Source organism: Bison bison, unplaced genomic scaffold (genome assembly GCF_000754665.1).
Source record: "Bison bison bison isolate TAMUID 2011002044 unplaced genomic scaffold, Bison_UMD1.0 scf7180017864517, whole genome shotgun sequence".
NCBI classification, from domain to species: Eukaryota; Metazoa; Chordata; class Mammalia; order Artiodactyla; family Bovidae; genus Bison; species Bison bison.
The window spans coordinates 8,001,706-8,023,060 of NW_011495070.1; the positions used below are offsets into that span (position 1 = coordinate 8,001,706).

Consider the following 21,355-nt stretch of genomic DNA (forward strand, 5'->3'; position numbering starts at 1 on the left):
TTTCATGGCTGCAGTCACCATCTGCAGTGATTTTGGAGCCCAGAAAAATAAAGTCTGACACTGTTTACACTGTTTCCCCATCTATTTCCCATGAAGTGATGGGACCAGATGCCATGATCTTCGTTTTCTGAATGTTGAGCTTTAAGCCAACTTTTTCACTCTCCACTTTCACTTTCATCAAGAGGCTTTTTAGATCCTCTTCACTTTCTGCCATAAGGGTGATGTCATCTGCACATCTGAGGTTATTGATATTTCTCCCGGCAATCTTGATTCCAGCTTGTGCTTCTTCCAGTCCAGCGTTTCTCATGATGTACTCTGCATATAAGTTAAGTCATCACAACTAAAAATTGATTGTTTTGACTCTGAAGTCTTTGCTCTTTCTACCCCACCAAGATGCTAAGTCAATTATAAATAACATTGTTTTTGAAAATGATGAAAAACTTAGGAATGATTAAAAATCAAATGATGCTAAAGTTTTGTTCATTTGGTAAACAGTGATCTGAAAAAGAATGCTGCTACATTTAAATTCAATAATAGAGGCATTTTATTTTTGAAATATTCTTTTATAATTCTGAATATTAAACTAAAATACTGAATTTTACTATAATTTTCAAAACACCTTTTTAAGTTTCATTATTTAAATTATACAGCTGAGCAGAGTAAGGCATAGGAGTTTACATAGGCTGGATTTTTCTAACCATGATAGATAACCTGGATCTTGTAAAGTTGATTGCTGTTCATAACAAATACTTCTGTCATAAGATGAATTGTGTTTAGACAATTTTGATAGCCTCTCATGTTCTCATCATTCCTTTTCTAAATAATATAAGCTCATGAAACCTTGTGTATTACACAACTACATTTCAAAACACTTACTTTGAAATATTGTTCTCTTCCAGGGTATGATGACTGTATACCCACATGCTGGAAAAGAGAAGGTTTATATCGAATACGAATATGCTTATTTCGTTCTATACATTTTTCCTGTAAGAGAAACAACAATCTTGTGTAAAAATCCAAATACTCATTTTTATTGCATTTACTGGTGGCAGAACCTTTTATTAGTTTTTGCCTGGATTCTATATTGCTATTTTAAAATTTAAACAAAACATTTAAATTCTTAGCTTTTTCTTTGTAAGAATAATGGAACAAAGAAATCGAGATACAAAAGCATGTATTTTCTTTCATGAACTCTATTAGTTCACTAGAAAATCAGGCTTGCTTGCTCATTCTTGTCCAACTCTTTGTGATCCCGCAGACTATAGCCTGCCAGGCTCCTCTGTCCATGAAATTTTCCAGGCAAGAATAGTGGAGTGGATTGCCATTTCCTACTCCAGGGGATCTCCCCAACCCAGGAATGGAACCAAAGTCTCCTGTGCGTCGCCTACGTTATAGGCAGATTCTTTACCACTGAGTCATCTGGAAAGCTCAGAAAATCAGGCTTCTATTGTGCGAACTATAATTTTCCTCTCCTCTCTATTCCAGTAATATAAACTTTCCAATATTTTCCCATCTATCCATTTCTCTTGGTCTACATTATTCTCTCCCCGTTTTTTAATTTCAAAACTAAATTACTCCCTCTTCAATTTCTCCTTAAAATGTATATGATTAAAAAAAACAGTATTGCACTTCATGGAAAAAGATTTGGATAATCGTCTCAAAAATAAAAATAAGAAAGATGGCCTGTGACATTATCACCCCTATTAAAAACAAGCATTTGAGGAGATGTGGTACACATATACAATGGAATATGACTCAGGCATAAAAAATGAAATAAAGCCATTTGCAACAACATGGATGGACCTAGAGATTATCACACCAAGGAAGAAAGTCAGACAGAGAAAGAAGAACGTCATATGCGATTACTTATATCTGGAATCTAAAATATGCCACAAATGAACGTATCTACAAACAGAAACAAACTCAGTAGACATGGATAACAGACCTGTGGTTGCCAAGAGGGAGACGGGGTGGGGAAGGGATGCGCTGGGAGTTTGGGGTTAGCAGATGCAAACTATTATATATTTAATGGATAAGCAACAAGGTCCCACTGTATATAGTACATGGAACTATATTCAACATCCTTTAAGAAACCATAATGAAAAAAGAATATGAAAAAGAATGTATATATATATGTATAACTGAATCATTCTGCTGTACAGTAGAAATTAATACAGCATTGTAAATCAACTATACATCAATAAAATAGTTTAAAAATTATGATTGCTATCATTATTTATGTAATGTATACATATAAAATTCATTAAAATACACCTCAAATTTATGTGCATAATAATGTTAAACAGCAGGCTTAAATTCATTTCTACTGATGTTAACATGTAGGAAAATACTGTATTAAAATTGTTTTTAAAACTGTAAAGTCATTAAATAATGTACAGTTAATTTGAAACTAAAGTTCAGATAAAGTTAGTTGAGGGCTTAAAATATAGGAAATATAGTAATACCTTTAATCTATTAATAAAAGTTTCAGTAGGATGGTATTATCAAATTCTTGCTTGCCCAAAATAACCACTCAAATAACTTGTTGATGAAGCAAAGCTGAGTTCATTGCTTACTGCAGTAAGGGAGAAAATACCTTGATAAGAGTCCGTTCAAGTCTTGTGCCTATTTTTCAACTAGATTATTTTCCTGTTGTTGAGTTTTGAAAATTCTCTATATAGTCTGAATACAAGTCTTTGTTAGATATGGAATTTACAAATATCTTTTCCTATCCTGTGGTGCCTTCTCTTAACAGTAAATTTTGCAACACAAAAGGTTTTAATTTTAACGAAGTCCAATTTATCAACTTTTAAAAATGGATCAAGCATTCTGTGTCATGTCTAAGAATTCTTCACCTAATCCTGGGTCCTAAAGATTTTTTCCCCATGTTTTCTTCTAAAAATTTTGTAGTCTTATCTTTTATACTTAGGTGATATACTTTGACATAATATTTGTAACAGGTATATGTTTACGTCAATTCTTTTTTAAAATATATATAAATATCCAGTTAAAAAAATCGATGCACTAAAATTTGTAAACAAAATTTAGGTAATTACATCAGAGAGATAGTATTTTCCTAAAAATACAAAGTAAAGAAATACTCACAAGAGCTTCTCCTGGGGTACACATCTTTACCAGAAAAATGTCCCCCAAGAGCAAATCTATGGGTTTATCTTTGTAGAACATTAAAAAAAAACGTACAAAGTCAGTTAAATCTTCAGATTTAAATAGCTTTCCTATGGAGAAAAAATAAACAAAGCCCAATAACTCTTCAGTGTTTATACCACATATCAAAACATAACCCTTATATATAGTTATTCATCCCATTAACATGGGAAAGAGTACAAAAATATTAAAAATTAAATACATCTATTCCTTGCAAAGCTTAAAGCATTAATGAAGTTGGAGGATGATGAAGCAAAATCATACATCTGCTTCAGTATTAAGAATTACCACTTTTGGTGGGACAAGTAAGAAGCAAGTTTAGAATCGTGAATACTCTCAGGAAATTAACTTTGATAACTAAGGAGGCTCAACTGTTTAAACCACTTGCAAGATATATCAATAAAATGGAAAGTTTAGGACCTGTAACATTTCACTTAGTTTTTCAGATATATAGAACTTTATCAACATACTACATTTTCTACTTTTAGTGCTTAATTTTGAATAAAATAGAGTATTATTTCAATATTTGAACATTATTTTATAAGAATGTTTTTTTTTGTATTTATGATTTTTAAAGATTTACTGTATTTTAAAGTATGATTTCACTACATCTAATTATATATTTCTAACATATTGCATCTTTAACTTGAAAATAAAGCTGAAGGTATAAGATTCAGGTAAATTTTGACCTTAAACAGTATAAAACACATCTAGCCACCTAATAAATATGATAGTAGGATGTAGGCATTTCATTTTTCACTAGGACTTGAGTCTATATGGGTCATTTGATCAAGTATATGGTTGTATTTGAATTTTAGGCACCTATGTATATAGTAATCAAAACAAGTGATTTAATGATAGAAATAGTTGATTTAATATGTTTTCTTTATCTGCTGCCAGATTCTGAAAATTCTATTTAGCAAGCTCATATTTTTAGAAAATACTGAAAAACAGAATTGTTATTATGATAAAGAAAATGAAGCCTTTATAGATTTAAGCTTAAATAAGAATTCAGTATCATATATACAGTGTTTCTTGCTCAATGTGCTCTTGTGAATACTCTCTATCCTTCTACTACCTGACTTTTCTGAGAAAAGCAAAAAGAATTTAAAATCCTCAAAGTAATAACCAACAAAATTCTCTCTTCAAGCTTTCAGTGGGTATTACTGTCACCTACAATTTTTCTTTTTATTGTAACCAAAGCTGAGGAAAAAAACAAACTTTCAGAGTTTTAAAACTGGATTCCACACCACTTTACAGAAAGTTTGGGTCAGTATATGAAGTGGTATATAAGGAAGGATAGACGGATTTTACTAGCAATCAGAGAAATGCTTTATTCTCCTCCCGATGGCAAACACAAATTTTGATGGATAAAATCAAATGTTATCAAGTATATGGGGAAGCAGGAACTCAGATGCACTGCATATGAGAGTATATTCTACACAGTCAACCTGCAGAGCAATCTGGCAGTACTTGTGAGACCTGGCTATGTTTACCCCAGTGATCCCATCCCAGGGTGCATATGTATCACTCCATTTCTTTGTGGCAGCAGACAGCTGGGGCAGTCAAGGTCCACCACTCTGGGAATGGACAAGTCAAATAGATTATTATGCAACAGTAAAGAAAATGAACATAAAGCAACATACTGCTGCTGCTGCTGCTAAGTCGCTTCAGTCGTGTCCGACTTTGTGCGACCCCATAGACGGCAGCCCACCAGGCTCCCTCGTCCCTGGGATTCTCCAGGCAAGAACACTGGAGTGGGTTGCCATTTCCTTCTCCAATGCATGAAAGTGAAACGTGAAAGTGAAGTCGCTCAGTCGTGTCCAACTCTTAGCAACCCCATGGACTGCAGCCCACCAGGCTCCTCCATCCGTGGGATTTTCCAGGCAAGAGTACTGGAGTGGGGTGCCATTGAAGCATACCCACCAGTAATTGCCTTCTCCAAAAGCAACATACAGACAGCTATAAAATCTAGTTTTGTCGACAAAAACATAAGGAACAGAAATATGTTTATCAAATCACCATTTATGTAAATTTTAAACAAGTACGAACACAATGAACACCAAATCTTGCATGGTATCTGGTATTTATATGCATAATCTGACTGAAATATATTGAGTGCAAACCTATCATGAGAGTGGGTAGAAGTAGGGGGGTGGGCTTTAAACAAAAGAATAAAAAAGGGCTCCTGCTTGTAAACAAAGATGATATGCAATATGAAGTGAGTTAGGTAACTTGGCCTTCTGCAGTGAAGGTTAAATAAAAGAAAACAGGATAGAAGGATGGAAGGAAAAAATGGAAGGAAGCAAAAGGAAGGTCTATAAAAGAATTATAAAAACAATACATCATGGGCACAATTTTAGGAACTTTTCTGTGCTAGGTATAATTCATATGTTTTTACATTTTTTAAGCATGTTAGCTTCAGCATACTAGAAATTGAAAGGACTTCAGAGTACAATAGTCCTGTTAAAATTCCTTCCTCTATAACTTTAATTTTTTGAGTTTCAATATTTTTCTATGTAAAACAGAAGTACATCTTAGTCACTGTGCTAATATGTGTCAGACTCAGAGCTAGCATTAATAAGTAGTAGCTGCCTTATGTTTTTATAACATGTGAATATATGTCAATCTGCTTATTTATACTGTTTATCTACAAAAAATTTGGCTTAAAAACACATTTTCTGAAATTCAGATCTTTGATCTAGTTTTTCTGCTAAACTAATAGTATCTTTACAGAAATTATTCCATTCCTTTTCATTGAGTAACAATCTCTTTGATAAGTTCTTAAAAACTTTTAAGATTATTATGTACTAAATTGACCCCACAAAAATAGATCCACTGCTTACCTATAAATCCAAGAACTGAAAACTCAATATAAAGCCAATTATTTGAAGTGATGTTATGTACAAAATCTGTGATTTTTGTAAGGTACATCTTGTTAGCTAAGATATCATCTTCCAGCTTAAAAAAAACAACAGGCGTTAGTAACCTTTGATGCTTCCCTGGAACAAATTAGCTTGAAAATTGAAAATACAATAGAATACACTGAAAAAAAAATTTTTATGATGTAGTAGATTGATTTTTAGCTCAATTCATGTTGAGGTTATTTCCTGTTAGTCAATTTTCATTTTCTAATTCTGAGACCAGAGATAATCAGTTTCTTTCCTAAATACTAGTAAGTAACATTCGATCTAAATCCTCTTCAGAAGAGGCTATTCATCTGGGTTCATTTTCACTCTCACAACTAATTAGTTTCTTGGTTAAGACTAACTGGTTTTATGCTTAGTTGATAAGTGCCCTGTTCTAGTGCCAAATACTGTGTTTGGCAAAGCAGTGACAAAAGGGAGGGGGCACTCTCGGCCCCACTAGCTGGTTAGAAGTATGGTGCCAATAAGCATAGATCTCCATGAGGGGGTGAGGTGGAAAGGAACTTAGAATTTCCTTTTTAAGTTTAATGTGTATTATGTGGAATCTATAGATGAAGAGGGGTTCCTAAATGATTTGGGAAGATGCGCAAGTCCTCAGGCACAACACCAGGGCACACGATAGAATCGTGCTCTTCCAAAAGGGGATGAGTACATTGGCTGCATCTCATGTCTCTATTACATTGCCTCTAACTAGGAATCGAAAGGGATTTTGGTTTTTTACAGTAAAAAGAGAAGGCCTGGCTTCAGGTCTTTTTCAAATTCTCTCTCCATTCTCCAGTGATAGTCTGCAAACTCCTGTCGCAACTGTGCACCCTCTCATGTGTGGTATATGCTTACTGTTGGGAAATGTGATATTATTATTTAACACCATGCAGGAATTTAGGAGGTACAGATTATATATAGTTGATTTATTTCACAAACACATAAGGCACTGTAGAGCTGTGTTACTCATAAAATGGGGCAACACAGAATAGCAATGATAAGTGTGTATATATATATATATATAATGTCTAACATAAGTGCCCAAAATATGTGTGCTTAATCTTATATACTTGTGAGTAGAAAAAACGTAAGTCATATAATTTATTTTTTTGCTAATTTGAGATTTTTTTCAGTTTGTTTCATGTAATTATAATTTCCTCTGTTAACAGTGACCCAGAAAGAAGACTGACACAGAATCAATGTTAAGCTTCCTTTTGGCATTTTAATATAATGGATATTTTCCACTTTTAAAGTACAGAGTCAAGTGGAAGGCTACAATGAGGAAGGAAGTAACTGAAGGAGAGAAGCAGGATATAATACTTCTACTTTCAATTATGTATCTAAATAAGGTCTTACCTGTAAATAATACATAGCTTTGGGCTGGGCATACAGCATCAAAAAACAAAAATCTAATACTTGTTTGATTCTCCAACTAGAGATAAATAATAAAATTTGTTAACATTTTTCAATTTAATTTTTATTTATAAGCATATCTCAGTAATTAAAAACAAACTTTTTTTACACTTTACTCACAGAAAATACTATCTACGTTAAGTGAAACTGAATATCTTGTACTAAAGTTATACTAAAAGGTTTCCCAACTTTATTCAGGGGACAGTGTCTGCCATTGCTAAGCCAGGATAAGCATAATCTACTTATTTTATGTTTTGGTTAGTCAAATTACCATCTCTATAATAAAGTTAATATTCTTCCTGATCTTAGGTCTTGTTTAAATAGAAGTATGAAGAACCATTATACTAATTTAATACTAAACCACATACTAGCTGGGCTTCCCTAGTCGCTCAGCAGTAAAGAATCTGCCTGCGAGTGCAGGAGATGCAGGTTCAATCCTTGGGCTGAGAAGATCCCCTTGGAGGAGGAAATGACAAAACACTCTGATATTCCTGCCAGAAAAATCCCAGGAACAGAGGACCCTCATGGGCTACAGTCCATGGGGTCGCAGAGTCGGACATGACTTAGCGACTAAACAACAACAGATACTAGGCCAGGTCCTGAAGCTCCGGAGAGCAATACACAGCGTGGTTCTTGCCCTTCTGGGTCTCATAATCTAGCATGAAAGATAGAAAAATCATAAACCGAGAGCCATTAGACAAGTACTACATAAAGATATTGACAATGATGACTTATAATAAGATGGGAGGGCAGAGCAGCAGGAAGTAGAACATTCACTGTGGAGGAGCAGTCCTGCAAAGGCATGGATTGTGAAGGAGCATGCCGCCTCCGAGAACACTGTGAGCTGATGGAAAGGAAGTGGAGGATAGTGAGATCAGCGAGGACCTGCTCATGAAGGGTCTTTCATGACATGCAGGAAACTTTATATATCTTGTATGAAAAAGGATTCTTCTGGCTACAATATGGAGAATGAACTGGAGGCAAGGCTAGGCTAGGATTAGTGAAGTGAAGTCGCTCAGTCGTGTCCGACTTTTTGCCACCCAATGGACTGTAGCCTAACAGGCTCCTCTGTCCATAGGATTTTCCAGGCTAGGATTAAGGGAAGCCAATAGATCTCCAGTGGTCTGAACTAAGCCCAAGGCAGAGGACTGGGGATGAGAGGGATAATGTAGAGAGAGAATCTAAAAATGAAATGATGATGGAGTCACAAAGGGCAGAAGGAAAACAAGGATCTAGAATGTCTCCCAGTTTTAAGACTCTAAGAACTGAGTAAAATGTGGGTCATTAAAAGCAAAACAAAATCCTTAAAAGATACCTAGATTTGGACATACCATTTATTACTTAAAAAAAGAACCCAGTGACAATAAGCTTCCTGGATAAGACCTTTTTCTGAATCTTAATGTCTTTTGCTCTACTGAGTTTTGAGGAACCAAATTATTATACTTCTTGTAAAACATACCACATTTATAATCTAACAGTAGCAAACCTTTGTATGTGTATAGAGCTTTTTATTTTTTTAGAATTCTTTCATAAACACGACTGTATTTTATTTTCACAATGACTTTCCCATATACATAATGTGGATTTTATTATACATACTAGAAAGTTGAGGAAGTTAAGGAAAAAAGGCTAAATTACCTGCCTCGGATAATCAGCAAATAGAAAAGCTGGGGTATTAATAGAATCTAGGTGCCAGCCAACAGAAGCTGGCTCCAGCATACCGCTGGAGCATCAAATACTAACTACTATATGCTAAGTCTAACATTTTATCAGATGAAGCCAGTTATTTAAGGATACTACTTTTCAATATATCATACCTCTCTAATTTTTCTGAGTCGTCAGTTGATCGGGCAGCATGTGATATGTTTGGATAAAAATAAGCAGGTATTGAAATGACTTCTAAGGATCCAGATGTCACCTGCCTTCTGAATCTATAAACAGAAGTGGAGGAGTATAATTGAATTTGATTTACCAAAATCACACAATTAAAAATAAGTTCCTTATGTATATCCATATAGTATTTTGATCTTAATTACTTCATGATATACCTTAGAGTGACATCATAAAATGAATACTTTTTTAAGCCAAAATATTTCTTTTCTAAGTCAATGACACATGTAAAAAATTACAATGTACAATGTAAAATTAATTTCCTCTTATAAAAATTATAAGTATGTTGAATTTTTCAAGTTTTCAATCAGATATGCACTCTAACAGATGCAAGTTAATTGACTAGTTAGCACAGTATAGTAACTGAAAAATAGCAAAAACGTTAGAAGATTTAAATTCATAATTTTAGTTTAATAAGGGTCCTACCAAATAGCAATGTGGCTCCTGAAATCAGACTGTCATAGAAAGGATTCAGTGTGACTCTTGTCCACAATTCTTTGGAGGAGTATTTTTTAGACTCTTTATTTTTAAAAGTTAATATTTATAGACCAACAAGGACATCATTAAAATGCATAAAATACTGCTCCAAAAGCTGTACTATAAATCTTGTACCATCAAGGTAAATAATGAGAGACCAGGTAGAGCATTTTAAATGGTTTTCCATAAGAGAAAAATTATGTGACTTTAAATGAGATTTAAATCTAGGCATGACATTATTTATTAAAATGGAAGCAGGACAGAGTTTACATGCATGATTTGAACTCAGTGCAAAATAGGCAGCCCTTGCTTTGAATTTCAGTTACTACATTTTAATTAAATAATGTACATTTTCCCCAACACTTTTCAAATGTGAGTCTTCATGGAATATTAGCTGAATATAGTATAAAGTAGAAACTTCACTTCCCGACTCCTCAGTTCATAAATCACTACATAAATAAGAGATGCACGTCATCTCGTCACTTCTTTCCAAGTCTGCTGGTGACTGGTCACCATGCATCTGTTTTTCAGGTCACTGATAGCCAGCAAAACATGCGATTGCGTTGCTTCCTTGTCTCCCAGTAATAAACAAACCCACGTGACACTGAAGAAAATAACCAAAAGAGGGGACTGGCTAATAGATGAAAGTGCAGACAGTGATAACGCTGGAACTTTCTCTGGATGCAACTAAAAGACCACAGACACTGGGAATGTTGACACCTTCGCTCTCCAGAGACACCTGGGATGTGTTCCCACAACTGCTTAGTGAAGGTGAACTTGCCTGACATAAGGAAAATGCTTGTAGCAGAAAGGATATCCTGTAGGATATGATGCTGGCAAAAAACTTCACATTAAAGGAACCCTCAGAGATGGTTCATGACATTGAAAATGTAAGTGATAAAATGTAGGTACCTGATCCAAACTCAGAAGTATGACAATTTGTCAGGGCATAAAAAAATGTTCACTCTGAATTTTAAGTTATAGGACAGGAAAAAGGCAAACAATGCTTAAACTACTTTTAATAAATTTTCTAAATGAAATACTTTATTCTCAATGATTGCCATGTTTTATTTATTTTTTAATTGAAGTACAGTTGGTTTACAATATTATATTAGTTTCTGGTGTACAACACAGTGATTCAACATTTTTATAGATTATAGTCCATTTAAAATTATTACAAAATAATGGCTATATTTCCCTGTGCTGTACAGCATTTCCTTGTTGTTTATTTATTTTATACACAGCTGTTTGTGGCTCCATCTCCCTCCTCCCCTGTCCTTCCCCCAGTGTATCTGTGCATCTGTTTTGTTATGTGTGTGTTTATTTTTTAGATTCCACATGTAAGTGGTGGTAACAGGATATTGTCTTTCTCTGACTTATTTCATTAAGTGTAATACTCTCTAATCCATCCATATTGTTGCAAATGGCAGAATTTCATTCTTTTTTATGGCTGAGTAATATTCCATTTGTTGTGTTGTGTGCTCAGCCTTGTCCAACTCTTTGTGACCCCACGGACTGTAGCTCAACCAGCCTCCTCTGTCTATGGGATTTTCCAGGCAAGAATACTGGAGTGGGTTGCCATTTCCCACTCCACAGAGATCTTCTCGACCCAGGGATCAAACCTGCATCTCCTGCATTGGCAGGCAGATTCTTTATCCCTGAGCCACCTGGGAAGCCCGGTATTCCATTATATACATGTATCTCCCATCTTCTTCATCCATTCATCTCTTGCTGGGCACATAGGCTGCTTTCATATCTTGGCTTTTACAAACAAAGCTATGAACACTGGGATGCATGTTTCTCTTCGAATTAGTGTTACCATTTTCTTCAGATATATACCCAGCAGTGGAACTGCTGGATCATACAGCAGTTCTACTTTTAGTTTTGGGGGGACTTTCCATAGTTAGTGGCTGCATGAATTTACATTCCCACCAACAGTGCGCAAGCATTCCCTTTTCTCTACATCCTTCAAAAATATTATCTGTAGACTTTTTGATGATAGCCATTTTGACAGTCATGAGGTGATATTTCATTGTGATTTTGATTTGCATTTCTCTGATATTAGTGATGTTTTGCATTTTTCATGTCTCCACGTTTTAAATTACAGTGTACTAGATGAATATTAGCTTTACTATACTTTTCATTTTTCTACACATTTATAGCTGTCAGAAAGTATTAAACATTTTGACCAGTGTTTAAAGGTCATGAAACAATTGCTTGCGATTATGTAGTCATATCCACAGGAAATGTTTGTAAACCTGTGTATTCTTTCTAGCTGATTCTGTTAAGAATCGCTTATGAGGATATCAAACTAGCATGGATTAACGTCATTTTAGGATAACATGTTTTCTCTGAACAGTGGTTTATTATTCAGAATAAAGCAACTGAGAGGATAGCATGGGATATGAGGACATTTTACGGATTTGAGTATAACTCAACATTCTCCTGGGAAATCTTTGGGGAAAACTAGACATCCATGGTGTTTTATTTAATCTTGCTCAACTCTGTCTCCTTTTACACACATCAGCTCTTTCAAGCCTTCCATACTGTTCTCAAGTTTATATGCTGCCAGTTAACTCCTCATTCTCAACGTATGATCTTTACCTCTCTCATAGAGAAATGACAGACCTACCTTTAAGGAGGGGACTGTTTCACTTCACCTTCCCTGTCCAAACTAGTTTTGTCTTACTCTTTCACCCATTCTGATCTTTTTTTACTTAGTCCTGCCTATATCTCCATGTGTGCCTTGCACCAGTCCCCCGCAGTGCTTGCTCTATCAGCTTCCTCCCTCTTCACCTGAGCACACAGAAAAACACTCAAGTTGCTCCCGTCTCAAAACTCCCCAAACATGTCTCCCTCGAGCTAGTTTTAACTTTTCTCCCCATCAGTTAAGCTCATTTAGAAGAAACTAATTTTTGAAAATTTTATTATGAAAATTACCCAAAATATGCAAATCCCAAATCACCTAATTTCAATAACCATTAATTTTTTAACTTGTTCATCTATGCAGTCCACATTCTTTGCTTAAGAATTTTAAAACAAATCATAGATATCATATTTTACCCTTAAATTCTTCAGTGTAAAATTGTAAAAGGACATTTATTTATGTAATGACATGACAGTATCACATCTCACAAAACTAAGAGTAATTACTTAACATCACATAATACTCGGTGGATATTCACAAATCCCTAGCAGTTTAAGTACAGGGTCTAAAGGTGGGGGGTGGGGATGAGATCCTCTCATTATAATTGGTTATCTGATTATATTCTTTGCAGCCAAAGATGGAGAAGCTCTATACAGTCAACAAAAACAAGACCAGGAGCTGACTGTGGCTCAGATCATGAACTCCTCATTGCCAAATTCAGACTTAAATTGAAGAAAGTAGGGAAAACCACTAGACCATTCAGGTATGACCTAAATCAAATCCCTTACGATTATACAGTGGAAGTGACAAATAGATTTAAGGGCCTAGATTTGATAGATAGAGTGCCTGATGAACTATGGAATGAGGTTCGTGACATTGTACAGGAGACAGGGATCAAGACCATCCCCATGGAAAAGAAATTCAAAAAAGCAAAATGGATGTCTGGGGAGGCCTTACAAATAGCTGTGAAAAGAAGAGAAGTGAAAAGCAAAGGAGAAAAGCAAAGATATAAGCATCTGAATGCAGAGTTTCAAAGAATAGCAAGAAGAGATAAGAAAGCCTTCGTCAGCGATCAACGCAAAGAAATAGAGGAAAACAACAGAGTGGGAAGGACTAGAGATCTCTTCAAGAAAATTAGAGATACCAAAGGAACATTTCATGCAAAGATGGGCTCGATAAAGGACAGAAATGGTATGGACCTAACAGAAGCAGAAGATATTAAGAAGAGGTGGCAAGAATACACAGAAGAACTGTACAAAAAAGATCTTCACGACCCAGATAATCATGATGGTGTGATCACTCACCTAGAGCCAGACATCCTGGAATGTGAAGTCAAGTGGGCCTTAGAAAGCATCACTATGAAGAAAGCTAGTGGAGATGATGGAATTCCAGTTGAGCTATTTCAAATCCTGAGAGACGATACTGTGAAAGTGCTCCACTCCGTATGCCAGCAAATTTGGAAAACTCAGCAGTGGCCACAGAACTGGAAAAGGTCCATTTTCATTCCAATCCCAAAGAAAGGCAATGCCAAAGAATGCTCAAACTACCACACAATTGCACTCATCTCACACACTAGTAAAGTAATGCTCAAAATTCTCCAAGCCAGGCTTCAGCAATATGTGAACCGTGAACTTCCTGATGTTCAAGCTGGTTTCAGAAAAGGCAGAGGAACCAGAGATCAAATTGCCAATCATGGATCATGGAAAAAGCAAGAGAGTTCCAGAAAAACATCTATTTCTGCTTTATTGACTATGCCAAAGCCTTTGACTGTGTGGCTCACAATAAACTGTGGAAAATTCTGAAAGAGATGGGAATACCAAACCACCTGACCTGCCTCCTGAGAAATTTGTATGCAGGTCAAGAAGCAACAGTTAGAACTGGACATGGAACAATAGACTGGTTCCAAATAGGAAAAGGAGTAGGTCAAGGCTGTATATTGTCACCCTGCTTATTTAACTTATATGCAGAGTACATCATGAGAAACACTGGGCTGGAAGAAACACAAGCTGGAATCAAGATTGCTGGGAGAAATATCAATCACCTCAGATATGCAGATGACACCACGCTTATGGCAGAAAGTGAAGAGGAACTAAAAAGCCTCTTGATGAAAGTGAAAGAGGAGAGTGAAAAAGTTGGCTTAAAGCTCAACATTCAGAAATGAAGATCATGGTATCTGGTCCCACCACTTCATGGGAAATAGATGGGGAAACAGTGGAAACAGTGTCAGACTTTATTTTTTGGGGCTCCAAAATCACTGCAGATGGTGACTGGAGCCATGAAATTAAAAGACGCTTACTCCTTGGAAGGAAAGTGATGACCAACCTAGATAGCATATTCAAAAGCAGAGACATTACTTTGCCAACAAAGGTCCGTCTAGTCAAGGCTATGGTTTTTCCTGTGGTCATGTATGGATGTGAGAGTTGAACTGTGAAGAAGGCTGAGCGCTGAAGAATTGATGCTTTTGAACTGTGGTGTTGGAGAAGCTCTTGAGAGTCCCTTGGACTGCAAGGAGATCCAACGAGTCCATTCTGAAGGAGATCAGCCCTGGGATTTCTTTGGAAGGAATGATGCTAAAGCTGCAACTCCAGTACTTTGGCCACCTCATGCAAAGAGTTGACTCACTGGAAAAGACTCTGATGCTGTAGGATTGGGGGCAGGAGGAGAAGGGGACGACAGAGGATGAGATGGCTGGATGGCATCACTGACTCGATGGCCACGAGTCTGGGTGAACTCCGGGAGTTGGTGATGGACAGGGAGGCCTGGCATGCTGCAATTCATGGGGTCGCAAAGAGTCGGACACGAATGAGCAACTGAACTGAACTGAACTATTTCTTTTTTAAGCTTATTACCTAGACCAGTCACTTTAGTTTTTCTTTCTTTCTTTTCCCCCATGCAACTGTCATTTTGAAGGAAATGGGTCGGCTGTCCTAAAGAAGGTCCCACATCTTGAGGGTTTGCTCCAGATTACTTTCACCTCTCACTGTGTATACTCTAAACTGGAGCTTAGCTCCATAGGCTTGATTAAATTTGATGAGATAAAATTTATATTTTAAGGCAGGACAAGAAAATTTAAGCATAAAATTCTTTGTCCCAACCCTCTCCCCGAGTGCACCACGTGCCTCTGCATTCCGTACACATTAACCAGACTGCCTCAAAGATGGGAGTGCCAGCTAATCCATAAAGATCCATTTTTCCTCCCTTTCTTCTGGCGTAAATTTCTTAGAAGATTAGTATCCTTTCTCAACTCTGTAAGGGTTTGTAGTGACTTACTGCTCACTTTGTATGTGCTTACCTGGACTACGTATCTTTGGGGAACTTTAGGTAGACCATCACTCTGTCATTTTGATGTATGATCCTCTGTCTCAAAAATGTAACTGACTGTGCCTTTGACTTCTACCAGGGGGAAGAAACAGTCCTCAGAGCTTCTGAGAGTCTGTCTCCAGGGTTTTAATCTAAAATTATCTTTTTCCTTAACTTGTTAATTGAATTTTCATTGACAGATTCAAGGTCGTTTTGTTTTGTTTTGAGGTTGGTGACCAAGTACACCCTACAGTTATTTCTTGGCGCATTTCCTTTGCATCATAACAGAAGGCAAAATTGTCTGACTCTGTACCTTGCAGTGACACTGCCGCCAATTAGAGGGTCAGGGAGGGGAACTTGAGCCCTTCCTGCTATTGATAATTATTCCTCTGTTCTCAGCCCCCATTTCCCCACTCCCACTGTGCCAGATATTGTAGGGTGGGGGTCTGCAAGCCACCATTCCAACACCCCTTGCCTGCTCTTTCCAGGTAGTCCTACGGGAGGCAGTAAGGAAAGAGATTCTCCATATGACTGGTTTCTGGAGAAGTCTCCAGCAGCGGCCTGGAGCGCAGGGCCATGGCAGCGCTGGCAGGAGCGACAGAGCTGCGTCCCAGCATTGAGCACAGCACAGCAGCCCGCGCACACAACTGCAGACCTCGGGGTGCAACCCCATCTTCCTTTACATTTCTCCTGCCTCCTTCCTTCTTCTTTTTCTTCTCTCAGCTCTTGTAAACCTTTTTGGCTAATTTTATGATTTTATTTTTTATATTTATTAATTCGGCTGCACTGGGTCTTAGTCCCATCAGGGCATGTAGGATCTATTAACAGTTCCCTGAACAGGGATTGAACCTGGACTCCCTGCATTGGGAGCAAGGAGTCTTAGCCACTGGACCACCAGGGGAGTCCCTTGGCCAATTTTTTTGTATTAAATTGTCTCTATTTCCTCTCTCTGAACCACCAAGAGTTTCCCATTTGGCTGCTGACTAATACGTCTTCCTTGAAAGCTTCCCCTCCACCTGTCACTTCATGATATGCCTGAATTGCTTACGTTTCAAAATGGTGAGCTGCTAATTCTATTCATTCCCCAGTCACTGGCTGGAATTCTTTTAACTAGAATAAGTTGGCTTCATCCGCTAGAGCTATTTGGTGAGGGAAAAACGAAACAGAGCAAAGCGCTGCTGGCTGAAACAAACATGTCTGTTAGCCAGATTCAGCCTGAAGGCAACCCTAGCTTGTCACGCAAACAGCACACAGCCATAGCACCGATCATAAGGCTTTTCATGATCTCATTATGACCTGCCTCATCTCCATCAATCTTTCCTCCTTAATTCCAAACATCTACTACATTCAGGAGGTATCAGTACTTACAGTCCTTCCCCCACATGTATCATGCTCCCTCTTTGGCCCTTCTGCCTTCCCAAGCAATTCTATTTGCCAGGCATTCTCTTCTCCTTCTGTCTGCCCAAAACATGTCTGATTACACTTGGACTCAGTCCAGTTATTAAGTTCTTCAGGAAGTCCTTCTTGGTACCTGAACTTAGAGTTAAATCCTTCCTACCTGGTGTGCTCTCACATTGCCCTTCCCATTCCACTAGCTTCCTTGCTGGGACTTGCTTTTTTTTTTTCCTCACCAGTTGTATGGCCCACTTAAGCATAAGGATTTGGAAGGCTGGGTCCATTCCACAGCATCTTGCTTGATAACAAATTTCATATTGGTTCATAGCATGTGCTTGCATCTCCTGGGGTGCACGCAGCAGGAGATTCTAAGCAGAAGCTGTGAAAGTAACCTCATACAGTAAGGAACACAAGAACGCTTTAAAAATAATCCAGCAGGCTTCTCTCAGAGGCCATGGATTTCATGAAGAATAGATACTATAAAAATAATATCATGACAAATATGGACTTTAATGGGTAGATGATGTACAGAATTGGGGGGAAATTATAAGCTACATTTCATCACAGCATTGATAGAACTACACGTTTTTTCTGCACAGTTACACTCACTGAATAGAATAAGACACTAATAAAAACATGTAATTGGACAGAAAAATGAAAGAAGTTATTTTTAAATTTATCACATAGTACTTACTTTTTTGTAATCATGTCAACCACAGATTTTACATAATTTTCGTTACTCTAAAAATGAGAGAAATATTTTACTGAAATGAAGAAGCATGCCTCATAGTTCTACTAATGCATGTAAATCTAGTTTATGTGTGGAATGTTACTATGTCTTAATATTTCTAGTGTTTTTACTTTCTATGAAAGAATTAAAATATTCATGCATCTAAAAGATCGGACTGGAATACTGAAGACACTTTATTCTCCCTTTGTCATAATATGAAATATCACTATACACCAATTACAATTAGAAATTAGTACACAAAAACTTATGTATCTAAAACAGCTTTGTCCTAAAAATGGGATGGCTTATTTCAAAGAACTGCCCTTTTTTGAAAGTGTCTTCATTTTATGAGTATTGTACTACAAGAAGCTTACTTCAAAATCACACCACATTTTTCTAGATGGTATTTGTTGGCTTGATTCCCAAATTTTCTTCCATCAGCAAACTGTATCTACTCTGCTATGTTAGGTGACAGATTCATTTGTAAGTAGCTTTTGATGGCTTATACTTTCAGGTAATTTTTTTAAACATAACCTATGGCATTTATAAGATGTAGCCTCAGGGCCCACAAGCATTCCCAACACAAAATTGTGAGAATATTTGAATACTTATAGTTCTACTACTGTCAAATCTGAGTAGTCTGAAAGGCAACTTTGTATACAGTTAAACTGCTTGTTTACAAATATCAGCCGTGATACAGACCACTCTATTATAGTACTTCGGTTTCTTAAGATAGCCAAAAATATAATCACCAGCTATTTCTTACCCACTGAAACATATGCTAAATGTACTACTAAAGTTATACCTCTTAAGCATTCTATAGTCCATTTTAAAATTTGTCCCCTGATATTTTATTATTGGTCTAAACTTTTTAGGCAGATGTGCCAACAGTAAAGAAATAAAGATTGTAATATGTAACACATGGTAATGTGATAAAACATTTTGAAGATTATATAAATGCTTCCAATATTAAAAAATTAAACTTGGACAGAATGGTTATTTACTCTTTTATTTCTATGTTCCTATTAATTCTTCTTCTGCTTGTTTTGCGTTTTTCTGCACCACAATGAGAGAGTAGCCCCTATCTCTGAAACTAGAGAAAAGCCCGAGCAGCAATGACTAAGACATGTTTTTCATAGAAAATTCAAACAACAGAGAAAAAAACTTAAAGGACAGCAGAGATCCTTTTAACTCCCAATATCCAGAGATAACCATTATTAATATTTTGAAGATCATCATTCCGAGGTTTGTTCATTGTCTTTTTTTATGTATTCTATCATTTTATGTATTCTATCTATTTTTCCTTTCTTTCCTTGGTTCCTCTATCACAGTTTCCATAGATAATATAATGTTAAACGCGATACTTTACAACTTTTTTCAGTCAACAATACGATATGGACATCTTCTATATCACTGAATATGGATATTCACTCTTTCAATGGTTACAAATTATTGCAATGTAGACAAAAGTACTTACCCTCTCACTGATACCTATTTTGGCTGTATCTAATATGCTATCATAAAACAACAGTGCACTGAAAATCTTTGAAATTGCCACTTACTGAACACTTGCTACGTGACATACATCACTGTAAGTACTCCCCATATATTAGCTAATTTAATGGCCAAAACATCCATATACTACAGGCAATATCATCACTGTTTCACAAATAAAGAAAGTGAAGCATGGAGAAGTTAAGCAACTTGTTCAAGGCAGGAAGTGGAGGAGCTGGCATCTGAACCTTGGCAATCTAGATCCAGAGTCTGTTCTCAATCACATCGGCACATTTTGCACTATATTATGTACTACAAACATATCGTCACTGTCTACTGTCACATTTTGATTATTTTGAAATTCTTGCTTGATTATCTCTTTAGGATAACTCCCAAGACTTGAGATTTCTGATTCAAAGGATAGACACATTTAAAATCTGATATCTTCTGCCAAATTCTTCTCTGAAACATCTTTTATGGTGTTAATATTTATACCACACTTTACAATTTTACATGGCATCAGAGGCAAGACAGAAAATTTTGGGCTGCTAGACAGATGCAGATTTGAATCTGCTCTATTAAGTGCTGGGAAAACTATTTACTTTCTTTAAGACCCAGGTTTTTCATCTGGATACCTACTTTACAGGGTTATATGCAGGTTATAAATAATGTATATAAAGATTGTCCACAATCCTTCAGACATAGAAAGGAGTCCCTCAATTAATAATAGTTACTGTGACTTAATATAAATTATCTCTTGATTCATATACTAACCTTTTCTTGGTCTGGGCAGGTTTTGTTACTATAGCATCCATTTACATGTCCTGTTTTTAAATATAATTTTTGTACCATATAGTATACAGGGTTCCTGATAGCATATTTAACAATATAATCATATTTCTCCACACAGAACTGTTTCATTTCCCTTAAACTGATGGTGGTATCAAACAAGTATTAAATACATTGTTATTCAAAAAAGGCATCTAGGAGATGCTTTTTAAAATTTAAGATAAAATTCAAAATGATGCAGTGATAACCACAGAGGAAATTACCACTGTGATTACCACAGTGTTTAGAGACTACGGGTCAGGAGTGAGGCGACCTGTTTACTTTTCATACATACATCTGCGATAGAGACGATCACCACAGAGTCCTTCTCTTCTGGAAGAGTCATCCTGGAGAGGATAGAGGTCAGTGTTTGCTTCAGGTAACTATAATTTCCTCTGTTGACAGTGGAAATACCCAGTGCAAAGGTAACTGCAGGCACAGGAATATGGTATCATTTCAAAGCACAGAGAAAAACGTAATTTAGCACGAATATGTATGCTCATTACTATGTTTGGGTTAGTTGTGTCGTCATCAAAAAAGTATTTGCAACTCTATTGCAAAAATAATCCAAACTGCTGTTAAGTTTTATCACATATTTTCTTTTTGAGGAAATTCCGATTTGCAGGGGATTGTTAGCAAACGCATTAAATAGACTCTATGATGCTCTCACGTGAAGAGTTTCAATGTACTGAAAAATAAAACTAGCCATTCTCCATTTATTACAGCTGTCATCTAACTGGGTACAAAACATCATACACTGGCTGATTTTCTATTCTTCTTCCCAAGGAGATGCTGGAACCTAAAATAGGAAAAATACTTTGAAATATTTTCACCTGTGAAAAAATTGTATGAAGTAATTTCTAAATGACTGATGGAATCTATCAGGCATGGATCCATGACTTTAAGTGACTTTTATTGCATGTTAATGACTGAAGCACTAGGAGAAGAGACCCCATTTCCAATAGATGTTAAGATAGTATCAGCGAAGTCTACCCAAACTCAATCTTTGCTGTACCAGTGCTCAGCTATTTGAGTTGGGTCAAGATATACAGTCAGTTCAGTCGCTCAGTTATGTCTGACTCTTTGTGACCCCATGGACTGCAGCAT

At 36.4% G+C, this 21,355-nt stretch overlaps 1 protein-coding gene across 1 annotated transcript in view; it reads right to left on the reverse strand.

Moving 5' to 3' along the window:
- Positions 1-21,355, reverse strand: part of MGAT4D (MGAT4 family, member D) — a 49,984-nt gene that overhangs the window by 8,885 nt on the left and 19,744 nt on the right. Inside the window, exons 4-10 of the mRNA XM_010830315.1 lie at positions 20,544-20,677; positions 17,891-17,937; positions 9,305-9,418; positions 7,431-7,506; positions 6,012-6,126; positions 3,106-3,236; positions 877-984 (exon numbers count right to left, since the gene is read on the reverse strand). Coding sequence (XP_010828617.1) covers positions 877-984; positions 3,106-3,236; positions 6,012-6,126; positions 7,431-7,506; positions 9,305-9,418; positions 17,891-17,937; positions 20,544-20,677 — 725 coding nt within the window. The remainder of the gene's footprint in view (positions 1-876; positions 985-3,105; positions 3,237-6,011; positions 6,127-7,430; positions 7,507-9,304; positions 9,419-17,890; positions 17,938-20,543; positions 20,678-21,355) is intronic.